Source organism: Cupressus sempervirens, chromosome 11 (assembly GCF_028749045.1).
Source record: "Cupressus sempervirens isolate cs-2001-9-10 chromosome 11, ASM2874904v1, whole genome shotgun sequence".
Lineage (NCBI taxonomy): Eukaryota > Viridiplantae > Streptophyta > Pinopsida > Cupressales > Cupressaceae > Cupressus > Cupressus sempervirens.
In genome coordinates this window covers 807,313,517-807,336,466 of record NC_143128.1, presented here as the reverse complement: position 1 = coordinate 807,336,466, position 22,950 = coordinate 807,313,517, and the positions used below count along the sequence as shown (strand labels likewise).

At 37.1% G+C, this 22,950-nt stretch overlaps 1 protein-coding gene across 3 annotated transcripts in view; it reads right to left on the bottom strand.

The window, feature by feature from the left end:
* The window catches only part of LOC149532015 (Sodium Bile acid symporter family), a 283,483-nt gene that overhangs the window by 156,059 nt on the left and 104,474 nt on the right, over positions 1 to 22,950 (bottom strand). For 2 of the 3 annotated variants that reach the window (XR_016358484.1, XM_089808827.1), the window contains exon 8: positions 7,624 to 7,737. The exons of the other annotated variant lie outside the window; for it this stretch is intronic. Coding sequence is in view for 1 of the 2 variants with exons in the window: in XM_089808827.1 (XP_089664953.1) it covers positions 7,624 to 7,737 (114 nt within the window). In the remaining variant the exon portion in view is untranslated. The remainder of the gene's footprint in view (positions 1 to 7,623; positions 7,738 to 22,950) is intronic. 3 annotated transcript variants of the gene reach the window in all.

The following is a 22,950-nucleotide window of genomic DNA, read 5'->3' as shown; positions in this document are numbered from 1 at the left end:
ACTGATCATCCTTTACCTTTGGGGATAGTAATAAAGGTGTACATTGATACGAGACTAATAATTCATCCTAATTCTGATATTGCCTATTTAGAGAATCAGGGCAAGCTAGGTTTACAAGTGAAGGAGAGGAGGGATGGAACATGGGTTCCTATTGTTAACAAGAGTGTGTTGATGATTTATAACTTTAGACAAAGAAGGATTGCTAATTTCTCCCTCTTCTACCAACTAAGAGTGTTTGAAAAAACCAAAACCACCATGCTCTAAAAATTTAAAACCAATTTCCATCACAAATTTGCTTGGCGCAACCAAACAAAAAATTTCCATTAATTTTGAATCAGAAAAATACAATTTTAGACTTAATCTTACCTCTGAAAAACAATGGGGTGAAATTATATATCGAATTGTTAGTGATGATCTTAATAAGTTTAAGGGCTTGGTTCATCGGATTATCAATCAAAATCTTAGTTGAATTTCAACTTAGAAAATTCTCAGATAAACCTTTTGAACCCCCCAAAGTATTTTCAATATTTTCTAATATGTTAATGTTCATTAATTCTATTGGGAAGTTAAGAAATGCATACAAGGAATGGGTAAATCTAATAAGTCCAACCAATATTCCATTCAAAGAAATTAATTAAAAAACCTTTGAGATTTAGAGGAGGGCCTGATACAAATTTATCTTTAATTTGCTGATTTAAGCATTCTACAAAGGCAAAACCTTACTTAAGTTTAGTGGTACATACCTCACCTTTGAAATTCGAAGAAAGCCGAAAAGCAAAATCGAAGTCTGAAATATAACTACCTTGCCAGAATGCTATTAGAGGAAATTTATGACATTCCTCCCATAATCTTTCATTCGTTTGGTTATTGATTATCAAAAACTCTATTTCTCCGTTTTTGGCCAGTCTTTGCAATTGATTGAGTTAGCTCATCATAGTACCCAAAGATCCGGCCCATTGAACTGCATTTCCATTTGATCTACGTAGCCACTTCCTCCAGCTCACTTGATCAATCGAGCCCCGCCTCTCTATCTATAACCCAGTGAGTGACAGCGCCTATAGAGAGTAAGGACAATAATCTGGGGTGGGCCGAGCGAACTAAGATACGGGATCATAGATTGGGTAGATCGGCTTGATTGAGCTCATCATAGCGACCCCCGTGAGCTAACAAGGTGTTTGGTAGTCACCTACAGTTGATCAGGTTAATAATTGCATGAGCTCTTATTTATTTATTCATTAAGTTGCATTATTATAATAATGTTTATATTATTATAATAATGACTTAAAGAGATATTTCTAAAAAGCAAGTTGGAAAGTTTCTGGTGTTGAGTTCTTTTGGGAGACTTCCATGTTTTCTGAAGTGGAATTTTATGGGAACTTTTGCCAACGAAAAGCTTATAAATGAGAGCTCTTTTCATCAAGAAAAAAAAAACACCCTTGATTATATATTTGATTTTGTGCCTTCGTGGCTTTTTCCTCGGTTCTAAATTGTATGCCCTTGCTGATGTATAAGGGCTAGAAATTATGAGAATTGCATTTGCAATTTAGCTGCTGAGGTATAGCTAAGATTGCCTAACTTCTCTACTGTTCATCACTATATCTGAGAAGTGTTTTCATTCCACTGCTAAAGTATAGTGGATTTGATATTTGCTAGATATTTTCCTTACTGTAGCATACTGTGGCTAGGGAGAATACTACTGGAAAGATTGTTGGTTTGGAGAGAGGATTGATTTGCGGATGCTGGTATTAACATTCATCTCTAGAGGAATTGGCTGGGAACTTATTTGAGTGTTGTTCCTCATTCTCAAATGGAATCTCCTAAGTTTGGAAATCGCACCTGCAAGTAGAAGCCGTCTGCATTGTAGCAATCATTGGTTGGACCTGCATTTGGAAATCTGGGCCTGTATTTATAAATTGCAGATTATTGTGCATGTTGAGAAGCTTGTGGCTGAATCAAGGTGAGCCATCACCCATTTCTAGACCAGCGTTATTGCTCTTTATGACCTACAGCAGCCTTTGGGAGCCCTGCAATCACTACAGCAGGTGGTATTGTATTGTCCAGGAGGGTTATTTTATAATAGAGGGACTGCACATATCCGAATTGTGATCTGCAGTTCAATTGGATGCCATTTCTTTCCTAGCTGTGACTTGCAATTGGGAGTAATGCAGTTTAATACCAGTCATGTTTATTAGTATCACTGGCTTGCATTGAAGTTGACAATGGAGAGGCTGTGATAAGGAGCTGTCTCTGACTTATTTCTTGGGTCCTCCTTTTGCCGGCAAATGCAAAGAATGGTGTTATGAAGTAAATCAGGTTTCATCATTGTTCAATTCTGGAAATTTGGTTTCTTGTTATTTAATCAATCCTGCCCCTATTTCCGCTAATATAGTTATATGTAATTCTGGAGTCGAAAGGTTAGATTCAGTATTTACCATGTACTCATCATATCTATTGAGAAATTAAATAAAACAAAAGCATAGAAACACTGTTCTCGGCATCAATAATTCTGCAGAATTTTTACAGTAGTATCAAATGCTTGCTTGGGAAGTGTTTGATGTAATGTCAAATCATTCAATGTAAAAGAAATTGATGCTTGATTTAGCTATAACCAGACAAGATTTTTATAGTTTAGTGGTACATACCTCGCCTCTGAAATTCGAGGAAAGCCAAAAAGCAAAATTGAAGTCTGAAATATAACTATCTTGCCAGAATGCTATCAGACCAAATTTATGACATTCCTCCCATAATCTTTCAGTCGTTTGGTTACTGATTATCAAAAACTCTATTTCCTTATTATACTCCAAACTCTTAATATTCTCAAACTCTGCTAAGTGCTAACTTCCTCTGACCATAGGTTTGATGCCTTTGGAGATTTGGACGATGCCGAATGTAAGCTAGGGTTTTATTTGAAAACCCTGATCTTTATTATTTTATTAATAAAGGAACTTATTTAAGTCCTAAAATATTGCAATAAAATGGATGCACTTTATGGAGACATGAAATGGGAAAAATAAAATAAACATTGTAATGTTTATTTAGAACTAATTAGGACCCATGAAGAGGTATGGAAGCCTACTCAGGGAGGAACAAATTTAAGATATTTATGTTTATTGAAACATGAGCACACCCTAAAAAGGGTATTAGGGTTTGAGTAATACAAAGAGATTTGTCATTCATTTGGATTATCTTTGAAATTATTTTTACAGGTGAAGGTTGGAGTTTCCAAAGCTCTTGGAGCTGGGGTTTTGCAGGAAGTATTTGCGAAGACAAAAACCTTCACAGATTTGAAGGTCTGCAGTTGTGGAAGATTACCCAAGGCCATAACATACAAATTGTTTCAATCAAAGACTGCACATATTTGTGAAGACAAAAACCTTCACAGATTTGAATGTCTTCAGTTGTGGAAGATTACCCAAGGGCATAATTTACGAGTTGCTGCAATCAAAGACTGCACATGAGCTTGCAATCACAGACATTGGTGTATTTATATAAGAATTCAAATTTTGCATCAATAATCAGTTTGTCAGAGTTTGAGGGCAGATTGAAAATAATTGTGTGATAGCACATTCGAGCAATTTGGAGATTAATTTTTCAGTAAAAGAAATCCATTTTCAGATTGCAACAGAAGGGGATTGACAAGGTTTCAAGTTATTTCAGACTAAGGAGCACATTTGAACCAATAGATGCCATTTATCAGCACTCCATTACACCTACAGCCAGCTGTACATTTCCCGGAGCCATTATGCAGTGATTCAATTTGCGATTCTAAGGATTTTGTAAGTTGTTAAGCGACAGCTCAAACTTGGAAGGGATTGTACAGATCTGAAAAGACAGATCAGATTATAAGTAAATCCTCGGCTGGTGAAAACCTGGTTTCATGCAATGATTTGGTATATGTTTACCGTACTGGTAAAGAAATCAACGCATACAGACAATGGAACAGAATAGCAGAATTATATTCGCATATGCCAGAACATACATTAGGCTTCATAATATTCGCAATAGTAGATGATTTACAATGATCCCAAACGGGATATAAATACTATCCGCCGAACCTTCCCGAAGGAGTCCGTCGGCCACAAACATTATGTCCACTACAAACTATTTACCCGTCGGCTACAAAATACAAAACACCAATGACAATCATTCCGTCAGCTACAGAAACACCGCCGGGACCATCCAGTCGGCTGACACCATCCCCCCCAAAAAGAAAAATTGTCTCTGGACGACAATTACAAATTAACAAGCAAAATACATTAACGGACTAATTACAACCAGATAAATCTACTTCAGACACATCACTGTCACTTCGTCCCATGCTTGTAGCCTTTGCTAACACAACACTCTGCCTCCTCAATGAAGCTGACCTTGATAGCCACCTGTGTTGCTTTCTCTGTTTTCAATTCCTCGGTACCCTGAGCCAAGTGTCGCTGCACTTCCTCCAATTGGATGATTAGCTCCTCCCGAGCTCTCTACGCATCCACCAAGACAGCCTCCCGGCCAACACCTACTCCTAGTGCCTCTGGTACACAGAAAGTCCATGCCTGCAGCAACTTCAACTCTTCTCAATTGGTCAGACTCCCACGACTGATATCCGCCACGACTGGGGGCCCAGGGGGCAACGCCCCCGGCGGGGTCGAGGGGCAGCGCCCTTGCGGGGTCCTGGGCACTTCGAAACCCACACAAAACTGCACGTAACACACCATTTCTATCATTTCCTGCCGACTCTGCACTCTTTCTACCACTTCTGCTTCCCCTTCTGTTCGGCATCGTCTGCTTCTCATTCCGAACAACTTGAATTTGTCGTCTTTTTTTTTTTTTTTTTATAATAGCTCCTCACTTCTGACTGCTTCCATGGCTTCCAGGCTTACACACACCTCTTTCCCCCTCCTGTATTCCAATCCTCCAAAAAAAAATTTCCAGTCCGCCAAACACCTTTTCCACTACTGACTCAAACCTTCACCCAAAGCCAAAGCTGCCGCTTGCTAGATTGACAACATGCACATGCTCCCTTCTAGCGTGCGTTCCATATCCAAATCAAACCATCGCCCCCCCACTGCAAACTGCCATCCGGCGCCACAAAAAAAAACATAAACCATAACACTGTGAGAGATTGCTTAACACTGGCGGGACACTGTTTTACAGGCCGCAAAAATCATTGAAAAAGAAGCCCGCGGAAATGAGAAACCCGCGGGGTCACAGCAAGGCCGGGCACCTCCTACGGAAGAGGTCCGCGGAACACCTCCCGCGGACAAGTGCCCGCGGGGCACCTCCCGCGGAGGAGGTCCGCGGAACACCTCCCGCGAACAAGTGCCCGCGGGTACCTCACACGGAGGAGGTCCACGGAACACCACCCACGAGGCACCTCCCGCAGAAGAGGTCCGCGAAACACCTCCCGTGGATAGGTTCCCGCGGGGCACCTCCTGCGGAGGAGGTCCACGGAACACCTCCCGCGACCAAGTGCCCGCGGGGCACCTCCCGCGGAGGCCTTTTTTTTTTCCAATTTTTTTTATTTTTTTGTTCAATTTTTTTTTTTTTCCTGTTTTTTTTTTCAAATTTTTTTTTTTTTTTTAAATTTTTTGTTTTTTGACAAAAATAAAATAAAATAGAAAGACAGCACCTCAATTTTGCCTCCAAGCGTCGCCATTCTGCAAAGACGACAGTCAGCTGGCCATTCTGTGACAGCGATGGAGTCTCCTCCAACAATTCCTCCGCACTCCTGTTTCCGTCGGCAAGCTTCTGGAATCTTCTTCGGCGGTCTGCCTGCTGTGCCAAAATTAAATGTTCTTGTGCAGTACAGATTTCATCTTTTCCCTTCGCCTTATTTTGATCCTTGTTAACTTGATTTGGCATTAATCTTCATTCCTCCCACCTTCCACATTCATAAGGCAACGGCGCCAAATGTTTACCGTATTGGTAAAGAAATCAACGCATATAGACAATGGAACAGAATAGCAAGTTTATATTCGCATATGCCAAAACATACATTAGGCTTCATAATATTCGCAATAGTAGATGATTTAAAATGATCCCAGACGGGATATAAATACTATCCGCCGAACCTTCCCGGAGGAGTCCGTCGGCCACAAACATTATGTCCGCTACAAACTATTTACCCGTCGGCTACAAAATACAAAACACCAACGACAATCATTCCGTCGGCTATAGAGACACCGCCAGGACCATCCAGTCGGCTGACAGTATCTAATAAGCATGATCAGATTTGTACTAAAAATATTTGGTATGTACTAGCATCTTATCTAGATAAAATTCAGAATTTTGTCCTTTACTGTATTTCTTGCTATATTGTTTATTTCCAGCTTTATTCTATTGTTGTTTCCTTTCACATTTAAATAAAACAAGCTAAAACATCCAAAATCTGAAATCTGAGAAAAATAAAAAATTTACCGAACTCAAAAAGTTCAAAAAATAGAAAGCAAACAAAATTTTCTGAAATTGCACTTCCAGAATAGGGTGGGTTATTACAGATATTAAACAGCCCAATCAAAAACAAAAGATTTTGAAATTGCAACAAAAACTCTTTTCCTGAACACTTTGGCTATCAATATAAGCTTAGAAGCCGATGCAGCCTCCTACAAGTTGGATCCGGAAGCTGATGCGCACAGATGCAAGGCAGGAGCTGATGCGTCTGGAAGCTGGCTGAATTCCTTTCCGGGCCAGCTCAATGCGGCAGGAAGCCATGTGTGGCTTCTGGTCGCATCCAGCTGGTCGAGAATGGCTTCCGGCCAGCTTCCAAATCCATCATTAGTAACAATTTAGCAGTCATATTTTACACTTAGTCTGTCAAACTCATAATGACGCATCCACTGAGCCCATCAAAGTCAGATGTAAACTGTTTATCAGTTCAGGAATGCTCCTTTCAAGTCCTACAAGATGCGTACGAACATCCAACAGAACCATCTTGTTCAAGATATCCAAAACATCTTTCACAACTGATTTTTCTATTCGTCCTTAATGTCTGAAAGTCAAGCAAATTTATACTTGTAACTAACTACAAAACTATTATTCTAATCTCATAAGAAAGATATGTAGCATACTGAAGTCCACAAATACAGCCAGCTTGTGGCATTCCGAACACCTACAAGAAGTCTATGATGAATTTATAAAATGGAATTTGTTACATGACAAAGATTAAGGGCGGCCAATAAAGCGATGTGAAGGCTGTAATGAAATATCCAAACCCTTATACAGGTGGGTGTCGCCACTGACTAATAAAATGATGATGATCATTAACTCTTTGAGATGGTTTATAGTTTTGCTATCAAATGTTTTAATTTTGTATATTTCTTTCATTTTTTGCATATACATAGTACAACTGTGTGTGTGTGTGTGTGTGTGTGTGTGTATACACATCCACATCCCCCCAAAAAAAATCTCGCATCCCGCATCCCCCATCCACTTCAGGATCTGTATCGGAATCGGTAACTAATAAAATAAGTGTCATATGAACAAATAGGTTAACCATAAGTAAAATTTATAGAGCCATTGGGAGCTATAATTTAATCAAGGATCTTGAAAGTAATGACAGGTTTTCAATTGGCATAGAAAATGTTTTCTGATATTTTCATGTGATTTTAATAAGAATGGAGGAAAAACTTAGACCTTGCCCAGGAGTAAAGGCAGCAACAGGGTCAAAATCAAGCTCTTTAACAACTGCCTTGCAGGAACTGAAACACCAACTCCATGAGCAACTAACTTTGAGAGCATGAAAGGAACCTGAATTTCAAAAATGTATTTTATAAACAGAATTAGTATGCTTATAAGAAAAGAAGCCAATAATCTTCTATTTTTAAAAGTAAAGTTTGTTATGGGCTAATATATCGTAACAATTCCTTCTATTCACAAACATTGACAAAATTCAATAGATTTCGACACTTCAATTATGTCCTATCAAAAACATAATTTGATGAACAATTTGCCCACATGTGACATTAACCTTGTTTCTATGTCCTTTTGTAAATATTTTCAAGTATCATTACTGGAAGGGTTTTAGGCCATAAAATAGGTAATTATGCCATACATATATAATTCGATTTATAAAAGTTGAAACTAAAAAAGTGTTTATGTTGTCAACATTTAAAAAAAGAAACTGTGTACTTTGTTCAAAATACTAGGAAAATAATTTGCCAATATAAAATGAAGTTTTATTTCAACCATATAGCAAGAATTTCAATAATTGATTGTAACATTCTTTTTTATCAGAATTTCTAAATTGGTTATTTTCAGCTAAATGTTGACGATGTTAGCAATTTGATTTGTACCTATCAAGGCAACTCAAATAAGAACAGAACTTAAGCATGAAACTTGTTAAGTTTTCGAACCAGAATAGCATAAATACATAATTGAAAAAGCAAGAAACACAAGGACACCAAAGATACCCTAGAAAGGCCCTCCTACTCGAGGGAAAAAACCAGCCATGCAAAAGATAATGCTTTTAATCAAAATCTCAAAATTAAATACAAGATAGTTTGCTTATGATTGAAACCTTCATAATCAGTAACCCTGATAAAATGCCTACGATTGAAGCATCTGTTAGAAAGTAAAGTCCACCTTATCAGATCAGTATAACTTTTATCAACTTTATTATACGTTAAACATGTGAACAATATAATTAGCAACCATAAGAAGATACATAAACACAATAACACTGGGTATGTTAAGTAGGGAAACCCTTGATTTAAGGGAAAACTCCGATGGGGATGGTCCCCACAAAATGATGTACTAATATAAAAGTTCCATGTAAGAGAATGGACTCTGTTAGGAGCCAATGAAATACATTCAGTACATATCAGTCCCTACTAGAAGACTTTGAATCCTTGTTAGGAGATTTCAACCCTGTTAGGAGTTGTAGAAAGCAGGTGGACCCACTGTCGAAACGGTTTTAGGGGAAAGACCACCAAACTCACTGTCCAACTGATCTCTGTATTATTCCTTTTAGAATAGTAGAAATGAAACTAAATTCCATAACTCGAACTCTTTCTCTGTTCTCTTACTGTGCCAATACCACACCAAATACTTCTCGGATCTCAATACCAAATCTTTAAATTCACATCATACTAATCCCTTTGATCGCTTACTCACATTTACCAACTTTGCATATCACTTGCTCAATTACACAAATCCACACTTCATCACAAGGAAAATAATCTTCCTTTATACCATGTCCTCAAAATAATTCTTTGAGTTGATTATAATAGGACCTCATTAAGATAATACAATTCATTACATCTTTTCATAATTACAAAACATTGTCGGCTCATAGTAATTACAACTTCTCACACATGCAACCTCGGACCTTGTGCACTCAATGACATCATCATCAGGTTGTCTACTGTCACTGTATAACTTCGCTCATCACGATTCTGTCCCTATTAAGAGATACAATCCAAACACTAGAAACCACTCCTCAGGTACTCTATCTACACACTGTCTTTTGTAATCATAAATAGCTTTCACATGTCTTCGACTTTCTTCACACACACTTGTCCGCTTCATCAGGACACAATGTAGAACATATCCTCAACTACCCTTGACCTCATCATCAATACACTGTCTATAGGATCTCATTCTCTGTCTGCTACTCTACCAATCTTTACAGAAACAATACTATGTTGACAACAATGACAAACATAGTCATGAATGCAACATGTCAATCTCCCCAACTATTCCATCAATGCTTACGATACTCCACCAAAGGAATACCATAAGCATTCATGCTAATAATCTCCCCCTTTGGCATTGATGGCAACATAGATGAAAAACATCTAAGTTCCAAGAGTACCAAATCCAACTCAGTTGTTGCTACTGCTCTCTTCTTTTCAAATCCTCTTCATCAATAAAATCTGAAACTCACAAGAACAACTCTCCATCTGTACATCCTCATTCTTACATGGATGGCTCAAATTGTTCACATTTCTACCCCACTGATATAACCCAATGTGATCACCCACCTTCAGTACATCTTTCCCCATCGCACACTCTCCCTTATTCATAGGAGATGTTTCATGCAATCTCTCCCCCATTGACATCAATGGCAAAGACATCATTATGTCAATCAACTACTTAAAGTTTTTAACTATCTCAAGTGTCCAAAGACATTGTTTCATACCAACTACCAAGAGTCCCTAATGACTCTGCTCAATCTATAATAACCCCAACCGCTTATAACTTTGTGAAATACCAAATCCTTCTCAAATTCAATTGTTTGACATTTTGTCAAACACTTTGCAAGCAAGCTCTGATCCCAATGTAATATCCCTTGCCCAAACTAACTGATTTTAGCTCAACGAATATTGTCAAACACTTGTATGTTGCCTTTCTCTTTTCTAATTTTTTGTGTTTCAGATTGTTTGATATAGTTTGAATGATACTAAGAAATTCAGAATGTTCGCAAATGTTATTACAATACTGTTGATGTCATTTTTATACCACATAACATATTAGCAATTGAATATTTGATACGGAGTATCAAACACACAATTCCTCTCTTGAAAAGTTAATACTCATGGGACATGAGAATAACTCCAATGTTCCTTACACCTCTAGATACTAACTCAGTATATCGATGTGATTTGCTGGTAATCACATAGGCGGGCTTACGTTATTCCTTCAAGGACAACTTGGATTTTGGGATGATGGTAATGGCGATTCGGTATGAGTGCTAGATGATGTTGATGGTGATGGAGGGTGACTGTCTGAATGGCTTATGCTTTCTTAACCTTCTTCTTCAAAATCTCAACTAATCAACTACTCGCTATTCTACTCCTACTCCTATGAATGGAAAGATTAGCAAATGGACGGGGATCGAATCTAATGAAAGTTTACCAGCGCCTCCACCCTCATAAATGCAATGATTCAAAGGAAAAAGAACTAGGTTACCACACAAGGCTTCCGAACAAGCCGCTAGGATGCTAGTGGCCTAGTTATAGATCCCTATCAAACATCTACTAATATCACCATACAATTAACCATCTACTTCTACTCTAGCAACATGAAATGAAATCCTACTTTTAATTTGAGAGATGAAAAGAACCATGCAATACACCAGAATGATCATGTATATCCACCATGCAAGCCACAACAATGAATAGAGAACAATTTTGATAGTATTTTGGCAACAATTCTCCAATATAACTCCTTCACAAATGAGAGCAAAATGGCCTTATATAGAGGCTCCAAATTACAATGAATGGCTGAGATTAAGAGGCAAAATCAAGGGCCAAGATTATATCTTACAAACCCTAATTAGGGTTACCATTATTCAACCAATTAGATGAGGGCACCAACTTTGTGGGCCAATGAGAGAATTACAATAATTTGTCAACCAATGAGAACATAGGACACTTGGCATGATTTGATTGCATGTACATGAAACTGCCACCTCATCAACCTTATCTTATAAATCTATTCAATCCTTGAGATAAGGTGAAGCCTTGGATGCTTGAGCTTGTCCTTAGAAACTTTCTCATCACCACACGAACTTGCTTGCACTTGATGTCCTGACCCTGAAAGGATGAGGTCTTCATGCACTTGGGGTAATCTTGTCTTGGCCTCGGTGGCTTCCCTGGATGCGAACTTTTTTGCAACTAGAGAGCCTTGCTCTTGGCCACTACCTTGAAATCGAACTTAATCTCCCACATTATCCTTGCCATCCTGGTCTTCCAACCTTCCCATTCGAATTCAACCAAGCTAGCTTGCACAAATAGCCAAGCCTTGCCTAGCCTCAAATATTTTCAAATCTCTTCTACTAATCCCCTCTTTCTTGAAATTGCGGGGCTTCTTGAATCTTAATCTTCAATCAAATTCGCCCTTCAACCGATTTCATTCTTCACCAAAGCTCGCACTTCAACCTTTGTCAACCTGCAATCAAATAGAAGGGCTAGGACCCCATGTGGAATTGTTTCTAGTTTTGCACTGCCCTAAGTTGTAATTCTAGATTTTAACTTATAATTCTAGCCCAATCAAATTTGCCCCTTCCATTTGCAATTTCATCAATAAAGTACATCTAGTTTTTGGATTGCATACCTCGAGCTAGGCCCATGATCCAGCTAAGAAGCACCATGAGATCGCCATATTCTGATTTGAAGTCTGCCACTATGAGGCTCGATGATCTGGTGACTCCTTTCTTTCCCTCGTGTAGCCAATCCTGTTTTAAATGCATGAAATAAGCTTCCTAGTTATCCTAAAATGACTTGGCCGCCTGATCCATCATCACCATTGTCATGCTCTTGTACTGGGGAATGCGAAATGCTTCTTCGATCGCTTGTCCACCAATATTGACCAACACTCTCTTCCCTTCATCAAAAATGATGGATTTACAAATCAAATCAAACCTAGATGCACACTCCATAACCAATTATGGACAAGGCAAGGTAGGAGGAAAAGCTGTTGCATGTACAATTCTGCTTCTGTATATCTTCTTTGCCAAGGGAGATTGTCCTTCTTTTAGTCTGTCATTTACCTGTATCATGTTTACTGTACCGACATTGGTATCAGTTATTTGCCTCATTTTCGAGAAGAAAGTTGTTTTTGGCATCATATCCTCTTTGTCTTTCTTAGTATTTGTTCCCTTAGGGTTCTTGTTAGCACTAACATCTACCATCCTAAACACTTATTCCTGCCCTTTCGTTCTAAGTGATATGGATTACCTTTATCGATCTCCAACCTTCTTTCTATCGATGGATTCTACACTTATTTCTGCTCACCAAGTCCTATCACTACACTTATCAATCTCCAATCTTCAACCTAGGGGTGGGACTACCACTTATTTCTGCCCCTTCGTTACCTTAGGATGGACTACACATATATCTCCCAACTTCAACCTAAGGTGGTCTAGCTTATTTCTACCTCGCCAAATGCTCTATCATGAATTCTACACTTATCAATCTCCAATCTTCAACCTAGGATGGGATGATGAAGTGGTGAATGATGAATGCAAGAAGAACCAAGAGAAGGAAAACTAAACAAGAACAAAAGAGCGAAATCCGCTTAAGGACCACTTTCAACTCTAAATGAATTGAAATTACCTTTACCAATGACTGGGTCTTCTTTTGAATTTTGGATCAGACCTAAGAATTTCAAGCCCCTTGCAAATATTGACGTTCTAGCTGAAGAAATCAGAATTCTGCCCACTTGAAATTGCCCATGCATGTGCAGAAATATCAGCCTTTAATCACCTATTTCCTTTGCCAAATAATACTATCCAAATCTAATGCAAAATCGCAGCTCCTCAAGAAAATCAGACTTCCACAAATTTCGGCTCCACAAAAATCGCAGCTCCACAAAAATCGCAACTCCACAAAAGTCGCAACTTTGTATGGAAATAGACATCAATCAAGAATCATCTAGGGCAAAGAAAATCAGATCTGCCTTATAAAAATCGCCAAGAAAGAAAAGCTTCTCCCATATGCAAATCTGCCCTTTGCCAAAAATCATCCAAGGAGGAAGAGCTACTTCAAGCATGAAAGACGAAGATGGAAGAATGAGGAGACAAGGGGAAGGAGAGCCTTCTTATACCCAATTCACTTGCCTTCCTTAGCTGGCCGATTTGCACCTAGGAGAGGGAAAAAAAACAAAAAACATTAATTAGTGCACAATCTGGTCCCGATTTAATGATAAGCCAAAAATTAATTTTGCCACAATGAGATTTGCATTATTAAATTGCCGGTTAGACCAAAATTGCAAAAATAAAATTAATAAAGCCTTGGAGATGCTAAGCGTTTTCATTTAATGACGATTTAGTAATTAATATATCATTAGAAATCGGATTTGGCAAGCCAAAATTGATTTTTTCAATTTTAAATTACTAATTTCTTTAAAGACTTTAAAATCTTCAAGGCAAATTTAATCCATTTAATGTCAATTTTTGCAATTAAATTCAAAATTTATTTTGCCATGCTATTTTTTTTTTTTTTTTTAAATTTTTTATAAGCAGAAATAAATCATTTTTCCTTGCATCCAAAATCGATTTCAATTCAATTTCACCATTACAAAATCAATTTTCACCAAAAATTTAAAATTTTACAAAACAAATAAATCTGAAAAATTATTTTGAAAATGCTAAAGATTATACAATTATATCCAATTTTCAAAATAAAATCGTCTAAGTCCCCAAAATTTTGTAATTTTATCCTGCCAAGTATAGTTCTTTGAAATTTGTTCCGCCTAAGGATACAATTGGTCCTTTTGGAAAAGCAAGTTGAAACCGGGTGAAAAATAAATCTAGCCTCCTCCCTCCTAGCCTAAAGGTGTTCAAGAAGCAAAATTTTTCAAGATCGGAAATTTTTGGACAACTTCAACAATTATTGCCAAGGCAACCGAAAAAAAGGGGGTCCCCAAAGTTTTTGGGGCCATGGTGTGAAAACCTTACAACAAATACCTCCTACAATGAACTAACATGCAAGTGCAATACTTTTTACTATTTTCAATGCATATAAATGGAAACTAGAAATGGGATGCATACCTACAACCAACTGACATTTTGACAAACAATTGGCATACAACTATTATGCTGATCATATATGCTATTAGATGGACATTTCGTCAAACAAATGGTATGCAACATATATCTCCTTTATTGAATTCATTCTCATGTACAATGTTGCTATGAATTTGCCAAGACAAATGGGCTTACAATAATGACTACAACAATGTCAAATCTGATTTTGAGTTCACTTACAACAGCAAAATTATATGCCTAAGATTACAATGCTAACTACTAATAGTTGCAAGCGGAACCTAATAATAGTGATGCCGAATGGATGCAGATGAAAGTTGCAATTAGAATCAAGCATAAATACTGTACCATGGGTACTATAGTGTGGAACTGTTCACACGTACTGTAGCAGCAAGGGAAAAAACGATTACTAATGGTTGCCAAAAATGAATCTTCAAGTCTGCACTCGATAGTCCTTCAATATTCTTCAAACCCTTCAGTTATTCCTTAACTTTAAGCACAAATAGAACTCCAAAATGAAGCTCTCCTGAATGTCAAATTCAATGGATATTTCACCACCTCAAATGGTTGCAACACTTAAGAATTGACGTTCTCCAATGGCTAGCTGAAATCAGAAACCCTTAGTTTCTTCTCCCAAGTTCATATCAAATGCAATTGACAATAATAGGATGCCTAGCAATGAAACTTTTACCTCTATTTATTCTTTTCCTTCACCCTTCTAGAAGGAAATAAAATATTATTTAATTGCACTCTCTAGAAGCTTCCCCCTTTCCAATGCAATAATTAGTTGTACTTCTAGAAAATGCACTCTCTAGAAGCTTCCCCCTTACCAATACAATTAGTTGTCCTTCTAGAAAATTAAATTAATTAAATATAAAGTCACCTTTAGATTTATTTATTTATTTACTTTAATTTAATTTATTTCTCTTTATTTCTCCACTTAGCCTTCGGAGAATGAAAAACTAAGAGCTCTATTGAGGATCTAAAAGATGGAGATATTACACAATCAAAGATACTCCCCCATGCAAGAAGCATCAGCATTCAGTCCAGATATATAGTAGTGCTTTGTACCACTAGACTGATGAATTCTCCGCATCATCTACTCAGAAGTAGGCAAGGGTATAACCCCAAGCATACCTTGCAAATACTCAAATGTATCCTTAGGCAAAGGCTTCGTAAAAATATCTGCAATTTGCTCTTTTGTATTAACATACTTTAATATGATTTCTTTCTTAGCAACTTTCTCCCTCAAAACATGATACTTAATAGATATATGCTTAGTCTTAGAATATAACACAGGATTCTTAGACATACTTATTGTACTTGTGTTATCACAATGTCTGATAATAGGTTATGTAAACTCTATCTCAATATCCTTCAACATTTGTTTCATCCACATGATCTGATTACAATTGTTTGCTACTACTACATACTCTGCTTCTGTTGTACTCTATGAAATACAATCTTGTTTCTTGCTTAGCCAATAAACCAATCTTCACCCAAGGAAAAATGCTCCACCACTTGTACTCTTTTTGTCATCCATACTACATGCCCAATCTGCATCAATATAAGCACACAGTGTAAAATCATTTGATCTATCATACCATAACCCAAAATCAGGTGTACCCTTCAAATATTTGAATATTCTTTTTACTGCTGCATAGTGTGATTCCTTAGGGTCTGCTTGAAATCTTACTACTATACCAACTGCATTTTCTATATCTAGTCTTATGTGAGTCAAATATTGCAAACCTCCAATCATGGATTTTTACTTTTTTTGCTCAACTGTAGGTGTCTCATCATTGCTAGATAACTTGTGACCAGTTATCATAGGTGTACCAAGTTACCAACAGACTTACAACTTTTCAAGCCAAATCTCTTCAACAAGTCTTTCAAATACTTAGTCTGTAATAGAAAAGTACCATCATTATTCTACACAATTTGTAAACCTGAAAAACCTAAAAATATTTCATCTCACCAATCATACTCATCTCAAATTCATTCTTCATTTCATTAGCAAATTTGTCACTTGCTTCATCATTACCTCCAAAGATTATGTCATCCATGAATATCACAATAATCAATATGCCATTCTCTATTTCTTTCAAATATAAGTTACTATCTACAGTACCTTTAGCAAATCCCTATTTCTTGTCATAACTCCTTTTTCTTTGCTTCCAATAATCTAATTAGCAAGGTGATTATTTGTCACATTCATATTACGTGTTCCTGTCTCAATTCTTACTTCTTTAGGTTCAAATCTTGGTTCTTCTCTCTGTTCTACAACTTAAATGTCATTCTGCAAATCATTGTTAGTCTCATAAAACAATTCAACATTATTTTGGTTAACCTTTGGATTAATATCTTCATCAGAATTATAATCATCAATAATAGTTACTAAAGCTATCTCTTATGTTACTTCCTCTTTCTCAGCCAATCCAAGTTCATCATCACTATCATTCAAGAATTCTTCTAATTTTGCAAAAAAGTTCTCATCATCAGAACAACAATCCTTAGGCATTCTTGATTTATAAGGCTTTCTTGTATTCTTTACTCTCTTAGGACATTTGGATGAAAAATGACCAAATTCTTTACATGTCCAACAAACAAAAAATTTCATACCTTCATCTCACTTCTCATCTTCCTCTTTCCAACTGTCGTTGTTAACTCCATCAAACTTAGGACTTTCTTTTCTGAAATGACCCATCATTGATCTCCTTAAGCTGTTAAACTTTTCCTTCAAGGACTTGATGCTCTATTACCAATTGTTAGAAAGTAATGTCCACCAAGATAATTGAGAGGGGAGGTGAATCAATTATTAGATCAATATAACTTGTATCAACCTTATTAAACCTTAAACATGTGAACAATATAATCAGCAACCATAACAAGATACACATACACAATAACACCAAATATGTTAACTAGGGAAACCCTTGATTAGAGGGAAAATCCTGACCGGTGGGGATGGTACCCACAAAATGTGCTAATATAAAAAATTCCTTGTAAGAGGATGGACTCTGTTAGGAGCCAATGAAATACATTCAGTACATAGCAGTCCCAGTTAGGAGACTTTGAATCCTTGTTAGGATATTCCAACCCTGTTAGGAGTTGTGCCAACCGTGTTAAAAGTTGTAGAAGGCAGATGGATCCACTGTCCAAACAATTTCACTGGCAAGACCACCGGACTCATTGTCCAACTGGTCTCTATATTATTCCTTTTAGAATAATAGAAATGAAGTTGAACTCCGCAACTCGAACTCCTTTGTCCTCTTACTATGCCAATACCACACCAAATACTGCTCAGACCTCAATACCAAAGCTTCAAATTTGCATCACACTGATCCCTTTGATCACTTACTCGCATTTACCAACTACGCATATCACTTGGTCAATTACACAATTCCACACTTCGTCACAAGGAAAATAATCTTCCTTTATACCATGTCCTTAAAATAATTTGAGTCGGCCTTGAGGCTTTCCTAATTAATTATAATAGGACCTCATTAAGATAACACAATTCATTAAATCTTTTCATAATTACAAAACATTGCCGGCTCACAATAACTACAACTTCTCACACGTGTGACCTTAGACCACACGCACTCGTTGACGTCATTATCAGGCTGTCTACTATCACTATCTAACTTCACTTGTCACAATTCTATCCCTATTAAGAGATGCAATCCAAACACCAAAAACCACTCCTCAGGTACTCTGTCCGCACACTATCTTCTGTAAATCATAAATAACTTTCACATGTCTTTGACTTTCTTCATGCACCCTTGTCCACTTCATCAAGACACAATGTAGAACATATCCTCAACTGCACTTGACCTCATTATCAATACACAGTCTATACAACCTCGTTCTCTATCTGCTACTCTACCAGTCTTTATAAAAACAATACTATGTTGACATCAATGACAAACACAATCATGAATGCAACATGTCAATCTCCCCAATTGTTCTATCAATGCTTAGAATACTCCCCCAAAGGAATACCATCAGTATTCATGCTAACAGCATCACTGAGCCAGATTATCTTATATCTTGAATTTTCCAATCTCTGATATAAATTTAGACAAAATAAAAATGTATCGCATAGAAGAAGCTTATAGAATCATTAACTGATCATAGATACTACACAAAACATGGTATGAATCACTAGAATCACACAAAGCATTAACAAACCATCATCAACACAAAATGATTACACTCCTCATGAATTAGTGGTCACTGCACATCACAAACTTGCCAAAATCAAGGCGACAGACGTTTTCTAATCCACAGGGCAGCATCAAAGAAGAATCAAGGCAACCATTAAAAGCATCGACCATCACAATCGCATGGCATGAATTACATATATATGAGACACGATAAACAATAACCGAAGCTCATTGGGTTCATATTGGTATTTCCCGTGATAAAACTGCAATCAGATTCGCCTTAGACACATTTAAGATCACCCAAAAATCCTTCATTGTTTTAAATTGTTATTATCTAAGTGAAAATGTGCATATCAGAAAAATTTCTCCATCAATGTTGCATGGAGCAAGAATTGTGTTTGTAGGAAACCCCACCTCTGAGAATATAAGCAAGGGAAAGAATGTGATATTTTAATGTTTGTTTTTCCTATATTTTGATATCTTCTTGACATTCTTAACCCTCTATATTCACTTTTGATATGTTTGATTTCCCTCACATATTCCTCCCTAGATACAATTTACCATGACTCATTAAGAATTTCTAATTTTTCACTACCTTTGTCTTTACAATCATAATTATTCTAAAAAGATCCCTTAATTGTATGTACTAAAACATAGAAATCTTTGGCTGAACTTACCATCAATGAAACATTATAATTAGCACAAGTTGAATATTTGAACATTTAACATCAGCTTCTTCATGATAAGGTGGAGAGCCCATTGAAGATAAGGATGAGTCAAAACTCAAAATAAACACAGCATTTTCTCTACTGCAGAGTCAATGTCTTAGTTGAAGAAAATTGTAATGGGACTTGATAAAATGAGTCCACTTGTATTTATGATGTGACAGATATCTCCAAAGCTGAATTATGTTAAAGAAATTGTTCATGTAACTGTGATATACCGATTTAGATTTGATACACAGTTGATGACACACATCATCCTCCAAGAGTACAATTAACAAGTTTCGTATTTGGGTGCAAGAACACTTTCCAGGTTTTATCCATTTTAGAATCATTTTTTAACGTGTTTCATGTGGAGTGAGATATTCAAGAGATTGGCATGGGACACCAAGGAGCGTTGAGATGAGCCTAAGCTGGCTCCTCTCAATTCTTCTGACAGATGTGAAATGTGCCTTTGTTTTTTTAATTGGTTTCGCCTTTTTTGAATATAAATGCATAAAGAAAAGTACTAATATGAAATTCAGGAATAAACAAGTCACCGAACTATGCAATTTATTAATGCTGCAATTGAGGAAAAATTACAATTATTTATAAATGGAACTTGACTTTTAAATGCACTATCCAGAATTGCAGAAGGCTCACCTGGCGGCAATAAGCAGATTTAACCCATGCCAAAAGCTGTGATGCTGGGAACTGGAACACCAATTTGTTGCAATAAATATCAACATCCAACAGAACAGATTCTGGGTGATTGTGGATAGAAGTTATTGGCCTAGGTTGCAAATGCAAAAAGCACCAAGTAAATAGGCTAGGCCAAAATAAGCACGCAGACCCCTAAATCTTGCCGCCTCTGATATGTGTGAAAATGGATGCCCAAAATCAGTTCACAGGCTGCATCCAAATGCAGATTCAATCATCGAGACTTTGTTTAAAAACAGACCACTGATAAGGTCCAAAGACTTCTTCCCCAAAGGCCACAAATTGCTGCGCCCAAGCAGGGGTATGGGGCTATTACAAACCTGGTAATTTGGCACCACAATGCCAGACTAAACAATGCGCAAAGCTCAAATACTGATCGCGTCAAGTAACAGGATTAATGACTGCAAATATCAGAATTATACATCACCTATTTCTTCAGCATAATTTTGTACTGTCATGTCCCCAATTTCTGCCTTCCTTAGTGACAACATTTCTAGCAGGGTTGGTCTATTATCTGGTTCCCATAGGCCAGCAGAGCGTAGAGGGAACCAACCCAGGGGCTTTGAGAGTCATGCATGAGCTTCCCAAGTAATTTGGAGCAGTAGACAACAGTTTCCTACAATTTAGGAGGGATTCCTAATTTGTAGGGATTGACTAAGAGTGGTCTAGGAGGCATTTGGAGACCTCGATGAACGTTTTGGAGACTTAGAGTGCATCTCCTATTTTTTAGGAGGCATTCCTATTTTTTAGAAGGAACTCCCAGTTTAGTGACAGTTCTCTCAGAGGTGCACACAGTAGGGGAGAGTCACTGGAACTCAATTTTGGTTGATTGGGGCAATCTCCTACTTTTTAAGAGCATCCCTAGATTTTAGGAATGGACTACCAGTTGACCCATCTTGTTCGGCATCAATCACAAACAGGTGACAAGGTCAGATTCATGTTTGATTGGTCATTTTGGGCCTTTTGGGACCATTTGGGAAATATTTTAATATATTTAAATATTTCTTAAGTTGATGATTAAATAAATTAAATAAAGTTAAGTTTTAGCCATTTTGGAGTAATAAGGGGTTTTTTTGGCCTTATCTGGATGTGCATCCTGGTGTGATAGCTCATTGGAAAAGTCTCAAAATTCTCTAAATCTTCCTCTTTGGTCTCAGGGCATTTCAGTGAATGGAATTCTATCTATGAGGAAAAAGGTCATTTTCTAGTAACATGACCACTTTAAAATAAGAAATTATAACATTTTCACTACACAACACCACTTGGAGACACTTAGGGTTCGATTTGCAATTGAGAGGGGGTTATAAGGAGATGGAAGCTTCATTCTAAGATCATCTTTTGCATATTGGAAAACTTGTTTTTGTGAATTGGCTCTGAGAGAGCAATTCTTCATCTAGGACGCAAACCCCAGGTTTTGGATTGGCTCGGACGTAGCCCTCAGCAGTTATTGGCATTGGATTCTTCAGATAGTGTGCGTTGCTATCAGGGATAGAGTACACCATTCTTTATTGTAGATTCAGGTTGCAGATTTATGGTTTCAGTGTTACAGATTGATTCTTTCAGCTGGGACATGATTCCTTGCAGTCTTACGGCTGCCATTTGCAGCAGTTTGGCATCATTGTTGGATGTAAGCTCCTTGGAACTGCATTGGATTTATTATTTGGCTTTATAAATCAGAAATCTGCCTGGTACGATTTATAGCAATTCTGATTTGGCTCTATGTTCTTATTTATTTTCAGCCTCCTCTTATGTTTATTGTTCATTATTCATTACTATTGTGAAAACTATCGAAAAACACAGAACAAAAACAAAACCTTCTGCAACTTCTGTCTATTCTCAAAGACCATCAAAGAAATCACAGGAAAATATAGGTTATTAATTTAAAAACTACAGCAGATCAGAAAGGGCATCTATCAGGGATCTTTCAGTGGTATCAGAGCCTACATCCTGCCAACCTGTAGGGTTTGTGAGAAATTGTCACAACAGATTTTGGCATCTGGGTATTGGATAAAAAGTTTTGATAATTCATTTCCACATCTGGGTACTAACTAAAAAGTTTTGATAATTCATTTTGGCATCTGGGTATTGGATAAAAGGTTTTGATAATTCATTTCAGCATCTAGGTACTGGCTAAAAAATTTTGATAATTCATTTTGGCATCTGGGTACTAGATCAAAAGTTTTGATAATTCATATTAGCAGTACAGGGTCGATTTTTGCTCTAGCATGTTAGTTTCAGTTGGTCAGCGTGGTAGTTCATTATGGCAAAATTGTTAAGAGATATAACCCTATGAAAAGAATGGGAACAGTCACAACAAAAATTCAAGCTTCAATTGCAGCAGTTCAATGATTCTATGTCAAGGAAATTTGGACATGCTAGTGGATCATCATCTTCTTCTAGAAAGGATCCATTGCCACTAGACAGGAAAACGGAAGTAATTAGCATACTTGAGGAGTATAATACTCTTCCTCAATATGTTAGGGAGAATTTTCATTTCAAAGATTACATTGACATGCATCCAAAAATTCGTCATAAGGTTAAGCTTGCAAAAAAGGAATACCATGACATAGTTGATGATATGTTTTCATGTGAGAAAGAAGATTTGTGTCAACCTATCCATGTTCATGATAAAAACACCATAATGGATCAGTCACTTGCAAGGTATGCAGAAGAAAGACATGAAGATGTGTTATCATTTGAGTTGCAACCTCTGAAAAACAAAATTCAGTCATCGCGTGGGATTCCTAAAGAAGAAATAACTCTAGATCAGGAGGAGACACATGGCACACCATTGATTCATCAAGTTGATCACAAAATGCAAGAGATTACAATCATGGATCAGTCCATTAGGGATGCTGAAAGCATGTCTGCAAGGCCTGATACC